Raw genomic sequence first — 20,198 nt, forward strand, 5'->3', positions numbered from 1 at the left:
CCACCTGAGACCTGGTGCTTAATTCTACCTGACAGAGTGGTCTGCAGTAGAGCATAAAACCTGTCAACATTATCCCTGCAACTGAACATTCAGAATGACCCTAGCAGAGCCCTTCCCAGTGGCAGAATCCAGCCTCTCTGGGACAGACAGGGCCATTTCTGTCTTAGGAAGTGGATTTCCTTTCTGAGACAACCTGAATTTTTCAGTTATAATTATTTAGCATATCAAGATTCTAGTGAAATAGGTAATTCAAGTACTTCTCACAGTCCTCTTACTTGCCAAGGTTACAGTCTTTTCTTTTCCTGGTAAACAACAAGTATTTGATGATGGATCCTTGCACAGCCATCTGAATGCTTCGGGCCCCTCCCTGAAATGAGGAGAATGAATGACGAGGTGAAGAACTCTTGGAAATTAATGTTATCTATTCTTCTCTGCAGACTTTTCCCTCCTGGTATCCCCCAGAGCTTTGCGAAGGGACACCATGCTATATTTGTGCCACTCCTCCCTGCGGCCGTGGCTGGTGCTGTGGCTGGGCTGGATTCTGCAATGCCTAGCATCTTTGTGGAGACCTGTGGACTGGTGACTGGGGATGTATGGCTTCCTCCATCTTGCCTTCACCATGTCCCTGCTTCATATCAGTTTTTTTTGGAGGGGATGGTGGGGGGGTGCAGTCTTGCTCTGTCTCCCAGGCTGGAGTGCAGTGGCCTGCCCTCATCTCACTGCAACTTCCGCGCCCTGGGTTCAGGCAATTCTCCTACCTTAGCCTCCTGAGTAGCTAGGATTACAGGTGTGCGCCACCACACCCAGCTAATTTTTGTATTTTTAGAAGAGAGGGTTTCACCATGTTGGCCAGGCTGGTCTCGAACTCCTGACTTCAGGTGATCCACCTGCCTCAGCCTCCCAAACAGCTGGGATTACAGGTGTAAGCCACTGCACCCGGCCCATATCAGATTTTTAGATTTGTTACAAAGTAATTTTAAATAGTCTATTATCATTTAAGATTAAACTTTACATTATAAATATATTTCCACATATGATTATAATGAAAACATGCATTTACATGGATGTGGACAGGAAGGATATATGGATAAGGAACGTGGGAATAAGGTTTTTTTAAAATTATGAACTGGCTATTACCTTTCCCACTTCCAGAGTGAAAGCTAGTTCAGAAGAAGGATCACGGAACCTGAAATAGGCCTTTTTCCAGTTATAGCTGAAGACATGGACTGTGTTTCCAAACAGGATCTGCCGCAGCTTCTGAAAAGAGGGGAGAGAAATGATTCAACCAAAGAGAATTCTTCCTAGACATATTCCTCATGGTGAAGCCAAGGAGGTGGGCCTCATTCCCTTCTACAGTCAGGCTTACATATTACTCTAGTCCCCGATTTTAATTGTCTGAACTCCTGAGCAGATGTCTAGACAACATTTGTCCCTCGTGTCTCTCCTTCCTTTGCCAGGCATCTACCTTGTAGTTCACCGTGGCTGCTCTGTGTCTACAGCTCTTGCCCCATACCCATGACTTGTAACCCTTGCCTCTCCCATCTTTGGGCTTTTGTCTCTCACTCCAGAAAAAAGGAACAGTCAGGATCTCATGTTTCCAGCCTGGTACAGTAGCAATTTAAACAAGAATTCTCTCTGTCCCAGGGTCTTTGAGGTTTTCCTATACTCTGCAGCACGTTGAGATTCAAGAGGATGTGTTACAGCTTCCCAGAAAAATGGGAACAAAACTTTTTATAAACCAAATGTATGAGAAAAGGGAATCTATTCAAAATCAAAGACTGATTGATCATTTAGCATGTACTAGGTCTTGTGTGGGATATAGTTATATAAAAAGTCTAATACCCCACAGCTATGTACAAGACAGAACATGTGACTTTCCATAAGATAAGTAAAAAGTACTATGAGAAAACAGAGGGAGGAGAGAGAACTTCTGACTGAAGTACTCAGGAAGGCTTCATGGAAGAACTGGCATTTGAACGAGGCTGGTCAATGGCATCTAGCATTTACTGAGCATTTTCTATGAACCAGGCATTGGGATAAGGGCTTCCCATTTATTCCCTTCATTTAATTTTATGAAGTAGGTGCTATTATCCAGCTTTTATCCAGATAAGGGAACCGAAGCCCAAATAAGTTAGAGTATTTGCCTTTGTTCACCCAGTTAGTAGACACAGCTGGATTTTTACCCATTCCCTTAATACCTGCCCTACTTTAATCATGTAAGTGTCATCTTTATGATTTCTATCATTTTTGTGTACCAACCATTACCTAATTAATACTTCAGGAGGCTGAAGATAGGGCCCCAATCTGTTCTAGCTTGTCGGATTTCTGCTGAGAAATCTGCTGTTAATATGATAGGTTTTCCTTCATAGGTTACTTGGTACTTTGGTCTCACAGCTCTTTTTTTTGTTTTGTTTTGTTTTGAGACAGAGTCTCGCTCTGCTGCCCAGGCTGGAGTATGGTGTCACGATCTTGGCTCACTGCAACCTCAGCCTCTGGGTTCAGGTGATTCTCCTGCCTCAGTCTCCTGACTGAACCACACCTGGCTCATTTTGTGTTTTTAGCAGAGACAGGGTTTCACCCTGTTGGCCAGCCTGTTCTTGAACTACTGACCTCAGGTGATCTGCCCGTCTTGGCCTCCCAAAGTGCTGGGATTACAGGCAGGAGCCACGACACCTGGCCTTGTCTCACAGCTCTTAAGATTCTTTCCTTCGTCTTAACTTTAGATAACCTGATGACAATGTGCCTAGGTGATGATTTTTTTGCAATGAATTTCCCAGGTGTTTGTGCTTCTTGTATTTGGATGTCTAGGTCTCTAGCAAGGCTGGGGAAGTTTTCCCCTATTATTCTCCCAAATACATTTTCCAAACTTTTAGATTCCTCTTCTTGCTGATTATTCTTAGAATAATAGAAGAATGCTGATTATTCTTAGGCTTGGTCATTTAACATAATCCCAGACTTCTTGGAGGCTTTGTTCATATTTTCGGATTCTTTTTTCTTTGTCTTTGTTGAATTGGGTTAATTTGAAGACCTCGTCTTCGAGCGCCTAATTTCTTTCTTCTACTAGTTCAATTCTGTTGCTGAGACTTTCGAGAGCATTTTGCATTTCTAGAAGTGTGTCCATTGTTTCTTGAAGTTTTGATTGTTTTTTATTTATGTCATCTATTTCCTTGAATATTTCTCCCTTCACTTCTTGTATCATATTTTGGATTTCCTTATATTGGGCTTCGCCTTTTCCTGGTGCCTCCCTGATTAGCTTAATAACCAACCTCCTGAATCCTTTTTCAGGTAAATGAGGGATTTATTCTCAGTTTGGGTCCATTGCTGGTGAGCTAGTGTAATTTTTTTGGGGGGGGCATTAAAAAACCTTGTTTTGCCATATTACCAGAGTTGTTTTTCTTGTTCTTTCTCATTTGGGTAGGCTCTGTCAGAAGGAAGGTCTAGGGCCGAAGGCTGTTGTTCAGATTCTTTTGTCCCACGGAGTGTTCCCTTGATACAGTACTCTCCCCTTTTCCTATGGATGTGGCTTCCTGAGAGCTGTAGTGATTGTTATCTCTCTTCTGGATCTAGCCACCCAGCAAGTCTACCAGGCTCCTGGCCAGTATTGAGGGTTGCCTGCACAAAAGTCCTGTGATGTGAACCGTCTGTGAGTGTCTCAGCCATGGATACCAGCACCTGTTCTGGTGGAGGTGGCAGGGGGGTGAAATCTATCTAATTAATACTTTTCACTAGCTTGGGACACATTTTGTAACTTAGAACTATTTAAGAAGGACACTTTATATAACTTCCTTAAATGGAAATCAAAATCATTTGCCACACATGATAAAAATATAATGAAAATAAAACAATGTTATAAATTACAGCTAGAAACTGCTGCCTGTGAAAGCTCTGACTGGGCCTTGTACTCTTAATAATTTTAAAGGGAGGTAAGAAGTATTAAAGAGGTGTGAATGTGTACTGCCTTTTACTGTACTGTCCTTCTCTCTGACCTGTCAGAGTGGACAAGGGGATCACTTTCTCACTAGGTAACTCAATGATATGTAACACGTTACTTAATGCCATATCCCTAGAAGCACCCCTTGTTCCAGCACAGACACACATCTCACACTCTGAAACATGCCACACACCAGCCTGTTACCTGTAACAGAGGGGAGACTGGACAGAGAGAAAGATCTACAAACATGCACACATCAGTACCTGGGGTGTCCCTGGATGAGAAGTAAGTGTTCAGTGTGACTGGAACTGTGTGTGTGTGTGTGTGTGTGTGTGTGTGTGTGTAGGCCAAGGGGTAGGAAGAAGAGTAGAAGCTCAGATTGCAAAGTACCCTGGGCCTGATCCTGGATGACTTTGAATATCATATTCAGGCACTTGCAGCCAGTCAAAGAGTGTGGACAAACGGAGCATGGAGCTCAGTGGGCCTAGAGCTGAGGTGCCTCTTCCCAGTTGTGCATGGAGCAGGCCCCGAGAGTAGGCTCTACTGGTTTCTAAAAAGGAAAGACGCAGGAGAAGCATGCATCTGTAACGTTCTTCCTATGTTGGCCCAGGGGCTGGTTTAAGGTTAGAATTTATTTCCCGGCCATCTCTCTACTTCCACCCTCAAAAGAAAAGGTTGTCTCTACCGAGAAAAGGGAGCAGGTGCACTTCAGGGTGAGCAAGGACCCACTTGAAGAAAAACTATGTGTTCTGTGTCTCAATGCAACAGCACTTCAAGGAGAGGCAGCGAACAGGCACAGAGGCTGCTCTGGAAGACACAGACTTGGTGTGTGCTATGGTCAAAGAGAGCCCTAGACCTAGAACATCCCCAGGACAGGCATTGAAAACTAATGGAGAATGTTTCCCTGACATTGAGATTGCATAGCACAGAAAGACTGCTCCCGACTCAAGGGCAAAGAAGCCCCAGTTCTGCTCCTTACCGACCATGTGAACTTGGACAAATTACTGAACCTCTCTAAGACTTAATTTACTTATCCAGAAATGGGGTAACCCCTGCTTGGTCCACATCCTGGCTATTATTGAAAGAGAAGCATGGCAAAGGGCTTTGGGAACCGTAAGTGCTAAGTAAATGTAGGGTGTTATTACCTTTGTGAAAACACAGCCTGCTACGCAGGAACATCTTGTGCTGTATGGAAGAAAGTCCCAACACAGATGGGAAAAGACCAGAGACTGGCAGCAATAAGAGAGGAAAAGCTGTGTATAAATGTAGAAGATTAAGACCGTTGAGACTAAGAAGGCTTAGAATTTAAATCCAATTTTAAAAGTTCTGCAAGCCAAACCACACTCTTGTTTCTGTTGCCAGTTGCCACCTCCAACTTAGAAGCTTCTCTCTCCAGCTGTTCCTCTGAGGAGGCCTAAAAGCAGAGGGCTGCAGGTCTCTCTGGCCAGGCCCCATTGGCCAGTGTGACAAAGATGACCCAACTTACTTGTGTAACATTTACTTTCAAATATCAGATATTATTTATAATGAGATTAACCTAACACGTAATTACATGTGCTGTTGGGCTATCTAGTAATAGAAACAGATGGTAAATGGTCCTCATAAGTGGCTGCCATGATTATTATTAACATAATCAAGCATGATTTATAGTTTTTCTCTTTGTGCTTTGCTAGTATTCTATATTTGTGAAGAATTCCTTTCTTTCCTGGCACTTTGTTCCGTTTGATTGCTGTGATGACAGTGATGGTGATCATCATTTACACACACATTTTATACACACATTCAAAGATAGAGGCCCTGAATCATTCTTTCCAACAGGTTTAATGTTCTTACCCTGACTGCCTTGTACTTTGTCCCGGGTTTAGAGCTTCCCTGTGACCACCTGCCCACCCCTAACTTGAGGTAGACTAATCCTCTTTAAAGCTCCTTCCCTTAATCTCTTCTTGCCTTATGAATTACTAGACCATCATGGAATCAGAGATTCCAAGATGTTCTAAGAAGACATTTCTATCCTAGACCAACTAACAGAGTAGTAGACTCTTGGTTCTATCATGTTCGCCATCAATTTCTTAGCGTCTGGCATAGTGCCTGGTATGTAGTAGGCTCAAAATAGGTATTTGTTGAATTTTTAAAATTCTAATTTGATTCTTTCATTTTACAGTGAAAGGACTAGAGGCCTAGGTCAGCTAAGTGGCACATGCAAGGTCATGTATATAGTAAATGGCAGTGCCAGGACCCAAACGCAAGCCTTTCAACTTGTACCAGCCCAGCGTCCCAGCAGGAAACAGATGGCATTCTCAAGTCAGATAATTAATTTTGAGGAACATTTAAGACAGAGACTATTTATAAAGATGTGGGCTCGGTGTGGGGACACCACAATGGCTAATGCAGTGTCCCAGCAACAGTGGGAAGTCCTTATGACCCCTAGACCTGAAGGAGCACACAAAGGAATGGTGACTTGAACCAGAAAGGAGAGAGTCCGGGGGAAAGGACTGCCATGAGAGGAGAGGGACTCAGCTAGCCACGAGCAACCCGACTTCACTTCCCTTCCCTCCTTTCAGGGCTTCCCATTGCTCAAACTCAACAGGAAGCCAGAGGAGGAGGGCACCCTGCTGATGGAGGTCAGTCTTGCTACAGGTCAGCCTCTCTACTGGGCAGAGAGTAGGTTGGAGAAGAGTGGACCATGCCTCTGGAGGGGCACACAAAGGACACCTCTACTCTAGCCTGAGGTGCACTAGAGGATTATCCAGAGGCACTGAATTTGTTGACTCACACCTATCAAGACCCACCTATGAGCTAGACCTTATGGGGGGGGCACCAGGCTGTGCTTCCTTCTCCCAAAAAGCACACCTTGCCTATTATCCCATTTCAGAGCTTCATTCATTTGAGTCTCTCCAGAATATTTTGGTCTGTTGGTATTACAATTTTACTATGATTCTTCTGGATGATATTGCAGCTACAGAAATGTGTTCAAGGCTGAGTCCAGAAAAGGGCCTGGGAGTGGGAGAGGATGGGAAACTGCCACTGGAGAGAAGGAAGGTCATTTGGTGGGGCTGGTGGAATAGCCCAGAGGCGATGCTCACCTTTCCCACGATTTCACCTGAGCCAGCAGCCTTGGCCAGGGTTTGTTCCACCACATATGTTCAAAGGTGTCAGGCTGGAGGAAGGAAGAAAGCTGTAGTATTGGAAAGAGGACAGCAAAAGGTGAGAAACAGGAGAGCTAAGGAAAGCGAAGGTGCGTAGGGTGCTTTACCCAACCCCCACTTTCAGAGAAGATTCCCAGCAAAGAGACAGTGTGTGCCAATGTCAGGAAATGCCATGCATCCATAATCCAAACAGAGAAGAGAAAAGAATAGCAGAATGACAACAAAAGGCATTTTGGAGTGGTATTAGGATTCAATAGCTCTGACAATTTGCCAGGTGGCTGCACTGCTGAAACATCGATTAGAATTGGTCAAGCTTCCAAACTGCCTCCCTAGAACAAGCATATTTAGAATCCCAAGCTTGTCATCCTGAATTCCCAGGATGTGTTTAATTAATGCTACTGCTATTTAAAGGACTCACGATCATCTGGCCCATATAATGGGAATAAATCCAAATTTATTTTTTTTAAAGAAAAATGAATTATCTCTATTTCTGGGGCTTTCTTAACACCCCATCAACTTCATTTCTAAATCTTTTGTCTCCCAGCCTTTTCCAAAGGGAGAACATTACCTTGGCATAGTCACAGGGCAGTCCCCAGTTGCATCATGTTTGTGTTTGTAGATAAGTGGGAATATTCAGACTCAGAGTTTTTCGCGTCCCCAATACAGAGAAAGACTAGAAGATTTTGCAAACATCTGTGAATACTTTTTCTATTTTTAAAATTTGTGTGTGTGTTTAAAAAAATAGTATATTCACGTGGTTCAAAATCCAGAGAGACAAAAAGGTATGTGGTGAAGACGCCCTGCCATCCATGTCTCCCTTGTACTCACTGTTGTGTTTTAGGAAGCCTTCTGGAATTACTTCTTTTACAGGCAAGTATCAATATAGAATCATAATCATCTCTCATTTTCACATAAAAGGTAGCCTATTTTTCAGATACGTGTAAATTTTAAAATGACATTCTCCAAAGAAATTTATTGCAGAAGCCAAGAACACATTTTTATTAAAGTTTTTCATTAAAAAATTTCCTTGTCAAGTAAAATGCAGATAGTTGCTCTAACTTCTGGTCTATACCACAGTGTAGGCAGCAGAATCACTGAGGCCTGGGGGCCCTGGCTAGGATTACATATTATCTGTCTTCATTGCTTGAAAGGACAGCGATTAAGTATCTATATAAGATACAAGTTAAGGCTCCATCCAGAGGCTTCAAGGCCACTGAGCTGAGTGCAGTGTTCCAGGAGCTCTGCATACCTGCCCATCTTCCTGTGACTTCAGGCATTTGAGCAAAAAGAGGGAAGCAAGGTGGATTAAGGCAGATAGATTTTCTTTCTTTTCTTTTCTTTTTCTTTTTCTTTTTTTTTTTTTTTTTTGACAGAGTCTCACTCTGTTGCCCAGGCTGGAGTACAGTTGCGGGATCCTAGCTAACTACAACCTCTGCCTCCTGGGTTCAAGCGATTCTCCTGCCTCAGTCTCCTGAGTAGCTGGGACTACAGGCATGTGCCACCATGCCTGGCTAATTTTTGTATTTTTAGTAGAGATGGGGTTTTGCCATGTTGGCCAGGCTGGTCTTGAACTCCTGGCCTCAAGCAATCCTCCTGCGTCAGCCTCCCAAAGTGCTGGGATTCCAGATGTGAGCCACCATGGCCGGCTGAGGCAGATAGATTTTCGACAATGAGAAAGAGCAAGTGAGGCCTCCCAGTGCATCTGTACTGCAAGTGTGATGGTGGAGAAAGTTGTTCGGTGAAGCCTGGGAGGTTTTGTATGATAAAAAGGAATCCAGGGGCTGTGTGGTCCCTGCATTTGATTGTGTCCTGTCTCAGGGAGCTTAAGGAAAAGTTATATCGAAGCTGGAAATACTGCAGTCAGGGTCACCAGCCTTCATGCTCAAAAAGCAGATGGAAACTCTGTGTTAGGCTTCATGTGATTTCCCCCGAAGGGATTTTAGTCCCCACTCATACTTTCAGCTGGGATCTTGTGTGCAGTGCACAAACTGTGCAACTCGATGTACATGGCAGGCCTGACTGCAGGGCCAATGTTGCTGGTCTTTGCCCAGATGCCTAGGCTGGTCCTGGGTTGTTTCTACAAACGTGTGTGTGACAGCACGTCCTCAGGAAGAAGGTCCCTCTTCCAACTCTCATTCTTAAGGCCCTGAGTAGAGGTCCCTGCCTGAGCTTCTAGGATGTAATGTGGAGGTTTAGGAGATAGGGTGATGATGGGGAAATTGTCTTGAGAAGTCCCGAGTTTCATTATGATTTCAAGGGTCACACTGGAGAGCAATCCAATGGGAGGGGCATCTCAGCCTCTCTGGTACTTTTGCCTTGGCTTGACCCTTGCCTCTGCTTCCCAAGTTTCCAATGGCATCTTTTTGACCATGACAGCTGGTCCTTTGGACATTTGCCAAGGCATTGCCTCCAGCTTTGGCCTATTTGACCCAATGAGATGCCTTTAGTTTTGACTCCTGGCTGGATCTCTGCCTCAGCCCCTTGCCCCCACCCTGGTGAAGTCTTGATTTGAGCAAATGGTCCCTGGGACCAGCAGCTTACAGATCCTGGTGATTTGGATCCTGAAATGTCATGTTCTTTTCAAATCTGCATATTAATTGGTAGCCCCAGAAAACTGTTTCTTTCTTGAGATTAGCTACTTGCCCAGGACAGGGCCTCACAAGTTTCCCCAGCTCTCTCCCTCCTGCATGCATACAGGTGGGGTACTTTCTTACATTTCTACATCGTCTTTTGCATTTGCAGCACTCCACAGTCTGCCACTTAGAAAGTCTGTCCTATCCTACCTTCTATAGTGAGGTATTTGAATGTAACTCACTCATTCCCTCAAATTTCACTGTCAAATTGAGGAAATGAATAAAGAGAGACTCAGAGTTTGGGAGGAAAGGGCTGTACTACCACCAGTGTCCTTGAAGAATACCATAAAGAAGTCATTTTAATTATATTCTCTTTTTACCAATAACAACCATCTGTAGTCTTATCTTCAATATACTCTTACATGACAGCAGATAAGATTCCCCAGCCTTGTTGTTTTGGGAAGATTATGTTTCATTTCATGTTTAATTGACAAGCTATACTTACCGTGGCCATTGCTAGGGAGATAGGAAAGCCGCCCAAATTTGAAGAGATGATAGAGCGGTTGGGAATAGAACAAAGGCCCCTTGATGGCAAATGTCCTTGTCCTTTGGGCCGAGATATTCCTGTTCCATCTTCATTTTCATCAGCAGATGTATGGTTGCCTTCATGATTCTGTACAAATACCACCCCCACAAAAGACAAAGCAAACAGAGCTGGTGATGACCTTGTTTTAAATTTTCTCTTTCTCTCTCTGAAATATCGTGTTCAGAAAATATTGTCTCACTTTCAAAGATGTCTGAAAATTGTGATAAATAGCAATAAAAGAGGCAGAAAAATCCCAGCGTCTGTGTCAAAGGGGTTTCTCGTAAGGGTTTATGTGACTTGGAGAGGTTAAATGTAACTATGGAAACATAATTAATGCCATCAAGACCTTGACTTGAAATTATGTTTAGAGAAGAATGTAAATGTCACTGTCTCTTGTTTTGAGAAGACAACATTTTATAAACTTTGAACGAATCTTTCCAGTCTACACAAAGTGTTTCTCATTACATTGTTAACTGGCCAATAAATGAAGTCAGGTTATCTTTTTAATTCTTTCAGATTCCTACTCCCCAACAAGTGAGTTTAATCATTCTTTTTCCTGAAAAAAATCCACCTTCTACCTTTAAAAAAATTTATTTTCACTTTTCTTGACTGATTCTCATGACATGTCACTATAAGTTAGCAACAACTCTTCTTCAAATATACTTAGCTTATATACTAATGTTGTGAAACAAATCTGTCCTATTGGCGGCTGAAACATGAGGGAAACTGCCTTCTTAGTTTTTCTGTATTCCTAGAGGCAAAGATTCTTTCTTATCTCAGAAGTACAGCATTCAAGTCACAGACTACTGATCAGCCAAGATGCATTTTGTAAATCAAATGGAAAATCTTTATATTTGTGCCAATGGGTTTTTCCCACCTTGTGTAAAGCATAACTTGACTTTTTTTTCTCTTAAAGATTGTTTTATCTTTTGAATGTTCTATCCCCCCAAATGATAGATATCTCCATTTAATACTTCCAAGACTAAAATAGAAGCATTATTGCTCTGATTCTAATTTAGACTGTGGTTAAGAGAGTTTTAGCATAAATAAGACTTTTGATCATAGGCTACTTGGGGCAAGAAGCTTTAGCATTATAGTTAAAATATTAATGATTCAATTGCTTGATCATATATACTAGTGCCATGAAAACCACCTTAATATTTTATGCTGTGTTTGCTCAGTGATTGAAGTAATACCTGAAATACAAAGTCCATTACCTTCTGACCTTTTCAGTTTACATGAGGTACAAACATCTTTCATCTTATATTGTATATCAGATTTTAAAATACCTTTTTAGCACCAGAATTCAGTCATCTTTCTCTTATTTTAAAACGGTAAAGGAAAATGATTTTTCACAAGCTGAATAAAGATGATAACTATTTTCAAAACTGCTTCTCTTCAGGGACACAGAAGCACTTAGTTGTCAGAATCCAGTGTTATTTCACAAATGTGGGAACTTTAGATTTTAATATTACCTTTTTTCTAAAATAATAACCATATGATGCTCTTAATGATAAAAACATAGCTCTTAGAAGTAGAAAGAGAAATCCATAAAAAAGCACAAGAAAAAAATCTTCGACAGGCTTTCAGTTTTATGTTTTCACGCGTTAAATGCCAGTGCCTGAGTGACATTATGTGCAAAGAATAAATGCAGATTATGCTGTTAATGTGATTGTTTGAAGAAGCAACTAAAGAAGAACACACTGGCTTTGGGAAAAGTAATTACCTGAGGAGTTGTATTATTGGTTCCCAACCTTTAAATGAAAGAGAAAACATCAAGTAAATTACTCACTCTCTTCAAACCTCACATCCACAAACCTCCCAAACCCCAACCTTGCTAGGGAAGTCTCTGTCCATGAATAGTTATGCCTGAAGCATTTCAAAGGTAAATCTATAAAGGAAATTTCTCATGTTGCAAGCTTATGTAAGTTGATTACTTAAACACGGAAAATTCCTTTGTTTCTGAAGAAATGAGAGAATGAGAACACCTTACCTGTGATAACTAAAGATGTCCCTCCATTTGTCAAGGAATGAAATTTTCCTTGAGATCTCCTCTAAATCCAGCTGTTCGGAGCTTTGTTCCTGGCCCAAGATCTCCATATCCATTTGGAGAATGGGAGGAACTGAAAACGGGAAGTTCTTATGATAGGAGAGAGAGGTTGGGCTATGGAGAAGCAAGCGAGGTGGCTGAAACAGATGGCTAGAGGAAGTGTGCCACCCCTACTTTTGACCAGCAAAGAGATCACTCCACACAATTGCTGCTCTGAGTGCACTGTAAGCCCCTGCTATCAGATCATGATTAAACTTTCATTAGAGGTAAAATAGTCTGTGTGTTTTTGTTCACTATATAGGGACCATGAATGTTTAATCCAAGACACAGATTTATAAACGAAGGGATTGCAATTATCTGTATCAAAGCAATTGGGATAATTTAATTGGTGAGAGATACTATGCTGGTGGTGGAATGTGATAGTTTTTAATGCTATAATGCCTTCTTGGAAGTGTTTGTGGAGCAGAAATGCATAGCCGAAAGTGAGTAAAAACCATCCTGCTGACATCAGAAAACTTTATCAACTACTTTTTGATAATATATAGGCCAAAAAAGACACTGGCCAACTGGCATTTGCTGTAGAGTTTAGTACCCAGAAATCTTGCACAGTTGAAGAACTGGTCTGATTTGTTTCAGGGAGAAGTCCAAAAGTTGTATCATTATGTCTCTTCTTACTGGCTTAGTGAATTATAGCTGCAGTCACTGGTATAATAAAGAATATTGATGGTTTTGAGGATTAATTTCATGTGTTAACTTGGCTAGGCTGAGTTGCCTACATGGTACTCATGTAAACACCAATCTAGATGTTGCTGTGAAGGTCTTTTTTAAAAGATGTTATTAACATTTACATCCGTTGACTTTGAATAAAGCCAATCACCCTTTGCAATGTGGATGGACCTTATCTCATCAGTTGAAGGCCTTAAAATGGTCCCCCAAGGAAGAAGGAATGCTTCAGACAGGCTTTGGACTCAAGACTGAAACATCAACTCTTCCCTGGGACTCCAGACTGCTGGTCTGCCCTGCAATTTTAATTTTTAGACTTGCCAGCCCTCACAATTGCATGACTGCCCTCACAATTGTATATATGTACGTGTGTATATATATATTGCCTACTGGCTCCATGTCTCTGGAAGACCCTAATATAATGGTGTTTATCAAAAACAATACTGGCTACCAGTAAAAGTTTTCTCTTGCCCCTTCTGACTTGGTTGAATATAAATCTTGAACCTCTTCAATAGGAGGTCGTTTTCTCTATAAACATTTCTAATCATGAGTTATATAAAATCCTGGGAATGCTAAGAGGTCAAGACAAAGAGGCTATCTGGATTTATTGTGACTAGAGTGGTCAGGGTTGAGGGAACTGGTTATTTATAATATTGCAAAGACCTTGAAACGTAGCAAGGCACTAAAGAAACCAGAGGTGGGTTTAGGTGTCCACAGTCTTGCTTAGGAGTGCTCCACCACCAGTTTCTTCAACTAATTTTTGGTGGTGGTTTAACTACCTCATTTCCACAGGTCTCAGAAATGTCCATCAGATTTACTATGTTTATTATAAACATAAGAGGCCTAAATAAATCATTTTTTATTTCCCTTCAGTAACCATAAAATCTTTTTTTTAAAAAAGACACTTCACTACTGTTTATAGTTTTATAATTTTAATAGTGGCGTCAGTATTAATATTTATTGGGCACCCACAGTATAGAAAAAAATAAGAAATTACATAATTCTTGTTCTCAAATAATATGATGAGAAATGTTCTGGAATTTCCTATTTAAAAAATCGTATTAAAAAATAAATTCTGGATCTGCCATTTAAATTATTTAACAACCCAAAACCAGAAGAGGGGAGCAGCTAAGGAAACTATTTTTTTTAAGACTCATTATTAAATCTGTGTATTTTTGGCTACATCTGTGCCCTAATTTACAGAGAATTCTGTAAAGGTAGAAGCATAAATTCCAATGATTAGATAACTTACGAATAAACTATCTTGTTGAGTTCAATAAATGTATTTTGACTCTTCCCTACACACCAGGGACTTGGAGGTCCCGAGGTGAACCGGATGTGGTTCCTGCTCTTCCTAGTGCAAGAAATAGACACGCAGCGAGGAAAACGCAGTGGAACAGCAGGAGCACAGGGGATGGGCAAGACAGCAGGGTAGTTAAGAGCATGGGCTCTGGCCCAAACTGCTTAGTTTTGAATCATGGTTTCACCTCTTACTTGCTATACCACCTTAGACAGTTTATGTAATCTCTCTATGCCTCAGTTTATTCATCTATGAAATGGGGATAATCTCATATCTTTACCATATTGAGACTTCTATGAGCATTGTATATCACTCTATTTGTTTAGATCTTATTTGTCTTCCCATTGTTTATTTAGACTTAATCCCCAGAAGTGAAATGACTGAATCACATAATGTGGTCATTTAAAGACATTTGACACAAATTACCAGGTTTCAACACTGTTTGTGATCATCTCTCGCCCAGCCCTTTTATTACTTTTGTCCCAGGGAATTCATGATCTCACTTTTCAATAAAGAAAGTGTTGTCTTTCCTTCCCCCACCTTTCTCTCCTCTTTCATGTAGGTCCTTCATATGGAAAGGGCTGGTCTCTGGAATACACCAAGGGTTAAGAATGCAATTCAGCCACATCCAGAGAAAAGCACCATTCTTTGGGGCATTTTATTAAAAGACTTAGAGCAGGAAGCCTGGCTGTAAGAAAAAGGTTGGGAAGCAGAGGTGGGGTTGGAGAATCCTGGACCAGGTCTGGAGAGAGGGGGCAATGGAGGGTACAGAAATATGTGGAATATGAGATTTCCCTCTTCCATTTTTATGTCCTTGCTCCCTCCTTACAGCATATGAAGTCATCTAAAGCTCTTGTCCCAAGATTGCTCCTGATGCAGCAAAGGATTGGGACTGAATATGGGGTATCAGGCAGCAAGGGGTCTGCAACAGCAAAAAGAAAGCACAAGTACGAAGCAGGGGCCATGGTGGAGAAGGAGAGTTTCTGTGGCCCCGCAATGGGGGATAGATAGTGGAGGGTCCGAAATCATCCACCTATAAAGGAGATGCACTGTGTGAGTGCAGAAATCTGCAGCTGAGTCCGTTTGCTTTCTTTTTGGATAATTTTTAAAAATATGAATGATATCATGAGAAAAGCTAGTATGTATTTCAAACCTGGAAATTAATACATAAAATTTAATGCCATTAACATTTGCTATAGTCTCCCAGAAAGCTCTGACTGATCTTTACAATTATTTACTCAATTCAGCCTTATAGTCAAAGTTGAAAACCTTGGGCTTGCAAGCATTTTGACCAGCTTGCAAAATCATCCCCCACCTTTCTTCTTGCTGTTTTCATGTGATGTTTCATAAACAGAAATCTGAAAGCAGAATTTTCGAGGCTTTTGATTTTTTTTTAAAGCAAAATCTCGTTAGCGTTTAATTAACCTTATCCCTGGAAAGCTCTTCCTTAGGATTAAGTTAAATCCTTTATGCTTTAATTACCATGCATTTTCTTTAGTAATACTTTCTGTGGAGATGGAAATTTCCTGATTATATCCCTTCCTAGAAGAATTCTGCCAATCCACTGGAAACTAGAAGATGGCTGAAATATTCTCCCTTTGTTCTTTGGTGCTATAGGGAGGAGGAAGAAGGTGGAGGTCAGACCCAGGGTGAAATCCCAGCTCCTCCTCCATGACTGTATAGCCTTGGAGAAGTCACTTAGGGTCTCTGAGCTTCACTTTCCACACTTCTTTGACTTATACAGTCATGATGTATATGACTTATATAAAAACTCCTAACCTTTAATCAACATTTTCTTGGCTCTTATATGTTAAACTTCTCCTTTAAACATTTTATTTTTTCTGGAGAAAAAAAAACCATTTTATCTTTTATGCCTTTGTGTACTTTAGCAGTGGCGGAATGAGTCAGGGACATGGTTAGAAATAAAAAGTCCTGAAGTGAAGAAACATAGGCATTGGTCCCAACTCGGTACCTCAGTCATTGACCTTTGGCTGGTCCCCTAGTCATTGGTATGGGCCCCAGTCATCACCTTCAAAGGCCGTAAAGACCAGTGTGGTATAATAGGAAATCTATATTTGGTCTTTCTCCCTGGTTCCTAAAACCCTTGGAATTTCTTGAGTGATGATAGTGATAGAAGCATCTTTTATTCTAATGAGCTACTCTTAGTGGGCCCCTAAGCAGCTCCAGAACAGGGTTTGTCCCCAGAAAGACCAAGCCTTGATTAGATGTTTGGAACTTTTAGCTCACACCCCAGACTGTGGGGAAGAAAGAAGGGATGGAGATGAGTTAATCACCAATGGCCGATGGCTTAATCAATAATGGCTATGTCATGAAGCCTCCACGAAAGTCGGTAAACAACAGGGTTTAGAGAAGTTCCAAGTTGGCAAACACATCCACATGCTAGGAGGGTGTTGCATCCCAACTCCATCAGAGACAGAGGCTCCTACACTCAGGACCCCCCACCCCAGACCTGGCCTTGCATACATCTTCATTTGGCTGTTTATTTGCATCCTTTATAATAAACTAGTAAGTGTAAAGAAAGTGGCTTCCTGAGTTCTGTGAGCCAGTCTAGCAAATTAACAAATTATCAGGGGGTCATGGGAACCGCTGATTCACAGCCAGTCTATCAGAGGTACGGGTGACATGATCCTTGCAACTGGCATCTGAAGTGAAGGCAGTCTGTGGGACTGAGCCCTGACACCGGGAGAGTGTGACACTAACTCTGGGTAGTGTCAGATTGAATTGAATTGTAGGACACCTACTTAGTGTTGGGGGATTGGAAAACTGGTTGGTGTGGTAAAATACCTCTCTCCTTTGGTGTCCAAAAGAACCTGGTAACCAGCACTTGTCACACAGTTCCTGGAGTCACACTGGGTGGGAATCTCTGCTCCTCTTCTTTGATAGTTGTCCATTCTGTGTAACAAATTACCACAGACTTGGCGGCTTAACACCACCCACATGTTATCTCACAGCTTTCAGGGGCCAGGAGTCTGGGCATGGCTTAGCCGGGTCCTCTGCTCAGGATCTCACAAGGCAGCAGTGAAAGTCTGCAGTCACGTCTAGACTTGGGATCCTTTCCTAAGCTCACATGGTTCTTGGCAGAACTCATTTCCTTGTGACTGTAGAACTTGTTTCTTCAAGACCAGCAGGAAAGAGGGAATCTCTGCTGCTTGAAGTCTCTGATCCTGGGGAAACTGCTCTTATAAAGAACTCACTTGATGAGGTCAGACCCACCCAGGATAATCTCCCTTTTGATTAACTCAAAGTCAAACTGATTAAGGATCTTAGTTACATCTGTAGAATCCCTTCACCTTTGCCATATGTAATCATGGGAGTGACATCTCATCACCTTTGCCATATTCCACTGGCAAGAAACAAGCACAGGCCCTGCCCATGCTCGGGAGAGAGGATTCCTCAGAAGCATCACTGGTTGGTATTGGGGTGGGGTCACCCTAGCGTGTGTCCACCACATCTTTTTACTGGCAGTGATCTTGGGCCAACAATTTCACCTCTTTGTCTCAGTTTCTACTCTTATAAAATGTGGATAACAACATCAGCTCTTTCACTAGGTCACTTTGAGGAATCATTAATTAATACCTGAAAAGCATTTAGAACAGTGGCACATAGCAAGAGTGCAATTACTTTTTGGTGTTTATCTTCAAAATAGGGACAATTCCTGCTTGGTTGGCCTCTTGGGGTTGCTATAAATCTTCCAGGGGCCTGGAAGTTTTCTGCTAACTGAAGAGGACTGTGCAACCAAGATGGATTATTGTTTTAGGGTCTGTCTTTCATTTTATTTTGTCTTTCTTGTTTAACCAGGACTCTTGTCTGTAAGGACCAAACTCAGTTTAAACTGTTAAGTAAAAAAGGAATTTAGTGTCTCATTTGATTGCAAAGGAAAAACTCAGTTTAGATATGACTGAACACACATGCTCAAATGACACTGTTGGAATCTAGTCTCCCTCCACCTCTGGGCTGGCTTGCTTCTATGTGGGCTTTATTTTTAGGAAGGCTCTCCCATGATAGGAAAGATGACAGCTCCAGGCTTACTTGTATCAGATAAGCCACTCCAGCAAGAATACCCCTATTTCCTATCGGAAAATTTAGCAAAATCCCAGGATTGATTCTCATTGAGTCTTTTGCCCAATCTCTGTGACCAGAGCGATGAGAAGCACTAATTGGCCAGGCCTGGCTTATGTGCTCACTTTTAGAGCTGGAGGATAACATTACACCCCCTGACTGAGGGTGAGGAAGAATAGCTTTCCAATAGAAAATGGAAAAGCTGTTACCAGACTGGGTAGTGGATGTTTGCCTGTATATATATTTTTTAAAAAAAGGCTCACTGCACTCTTACAAAGTATGAACAACAAGACTAGAACTCCCCGCCAATAAAGCATAAACATAATGTAAGAGCTATTTCTGAAAATACATGTGGTCTTCTCCTGTTGAATCAGACTGTCACTGCTGCAGGGATCACACAAGCCCTCTAGTCAACCTCCCCCTCCCATGTCCCCAGCAGATGGTCAGCCAGGCACCCCTGGAATACTGTCAGCTGCTTTATTTTCCTCTTCCTCTTTCTTCTGTATAAAAGCTATCCAGCATCTCAGGTCTGTTCATTTGCTTGCCCAGCATTCCTGAAGCCTCTCTTCTAGTCCTTGTTGCCTTGGCCCTCATCATCCAGCTTGCATGTCTAAAGTGTACATGGGGCATTATGGGGAAAAGCACTTGATGGAAAATTGTAAGGGCAGTGTTTGATTTGCTCCTAAAATAATAACAGATTATTTTATAATCAATATGTAGCTGTTCACTTAAAACATGTATGTGTATGTATTCATATAATAAAAAATACACCCCAAATCTTATTACATCATTAATCAGGATGGGGAAAAAGACAACCATTGCTTCAGACAAACTATACAACATTCCCGAGTGATTTCTTGTTTCTTTCTTCCGAAGAACAGACATCCCACGTGCACTTCCAGAGCCCCAGCTGAGCCACTAAACCTAAGAACTACATTCTACAAGTAATGTGTCTGAGGCAGCCATTGGATGCCTCCATCAACTTGTGACCCCCCTCCCCCAGTCTCTTTTTGTTCCTTATTCTTTTAACAAATGCCGCCTCTTCTCCTATTTTTGTATAATTGTGCAATGACACATAATTATCTATTTAAATTTGTGGACAGAAGGAAACGAAGACTTTGCATTGATTCATCATGTTGGCGTTTCACATCTGTCCATTTGCCTGCTTTGAGATATTTTCTGCCTTGTTTTAGAAGCTGCTAAGGTATCAGAAATGTTATGAGGCAGTGAGTAACAAGATCTGGGTTCATCAAATCTGCTGTGTGATCTTTTATAAGTCACTTATCCTCTCTGGGCCCTAGGAGGTAAAATATGGGGTTGGACAACACTAGATAATCTCTAGGTAACCCCTTCATGGCTTACTGTCTCTGACATTGGTTTAATTTGTCAATTCTACCTAACTCCACCCAGAATCTCTTGACTCTTAGAAGAGGCCAATGAGACCTCTTCTATTTATAGGCTGTTTGTGGTTTTCTAATGCCTTGTGTTCCCTCTCTGAACTTCAAATCATCCAATTTTCTATGCAACCAAGAAAGCCCCTTAAGAGGCAGCAGAGTTCATTCTCAAGAACATAACTCTAGGAGCCAGAAGCATAGTCGTACTGACAAAGTCAAAAAAGGAGGCTAAATTAACAGATGCTCCAAGTAGCATAATGAACAAGGTGCAGAAATGTTTCTCATAATGACTGCCTCCATAGAGTATAAATAGGAATGCATGCCTTTCTTCCCTGTCTCCCCTTACACCATCTGTTATTTGTGTCAGGCAGTCAGTAATTGCTATATGTGACCCTTGTTGTTAGTAACAGGGACA

General features: G+C 41.7%; 1 protein-coding gene across 1 annotated transcript in view; it reads right to left on the reverse strand.

Moving 5' to 3' along the window:
- The window catches only part of MINDY4B (MINDY family member 4B), a 34,885-nt gene extending 22,543 nt beyond the window's left edge, over positions 1–12,342 (reverse strand). Inside the window, exons 1-5 of the mRNA XM_032173847.1 lie at positions 12,230–12,342; positions 11,963–11,990; positions 10,156–10,323; positions 1,138–1,257; positions 276–367 (exon numbers count right to left, since the gene is read on the reverse strand). Coding sequence (XP_032029738.1) covers positions 276–367; positions 1,138–1,257; positions 10,156–10,323; positions 11,963–11,990; positions 12,230–12,342 — 521 coding nt within the window. The remainder of the gene's footprint in view (positions 1–275; positions 368–1,137; positions 1,258–10,155; positions 10,324–11,962; positions 11,991–12,229) is intronic.
- Positions 12,343–20,198: the final 7,856 nt, after the last annotated feature.

Source organism: Hylobates moloch, unplaced genomic scaffold, assembly GCF_009828535.3.
Source record: "Hylobates moloch isolate HMO894 unplaced genomic scaffold, HMol_V3 SCAFFOLD_13, whole genome shotgun sequence".
Taxonomy (NCBI): Eukaryota; Metazoa; Chordata; class Mammalia; order Primates; family Hylobatidae; genus Hylobates; species Hylobates moloch.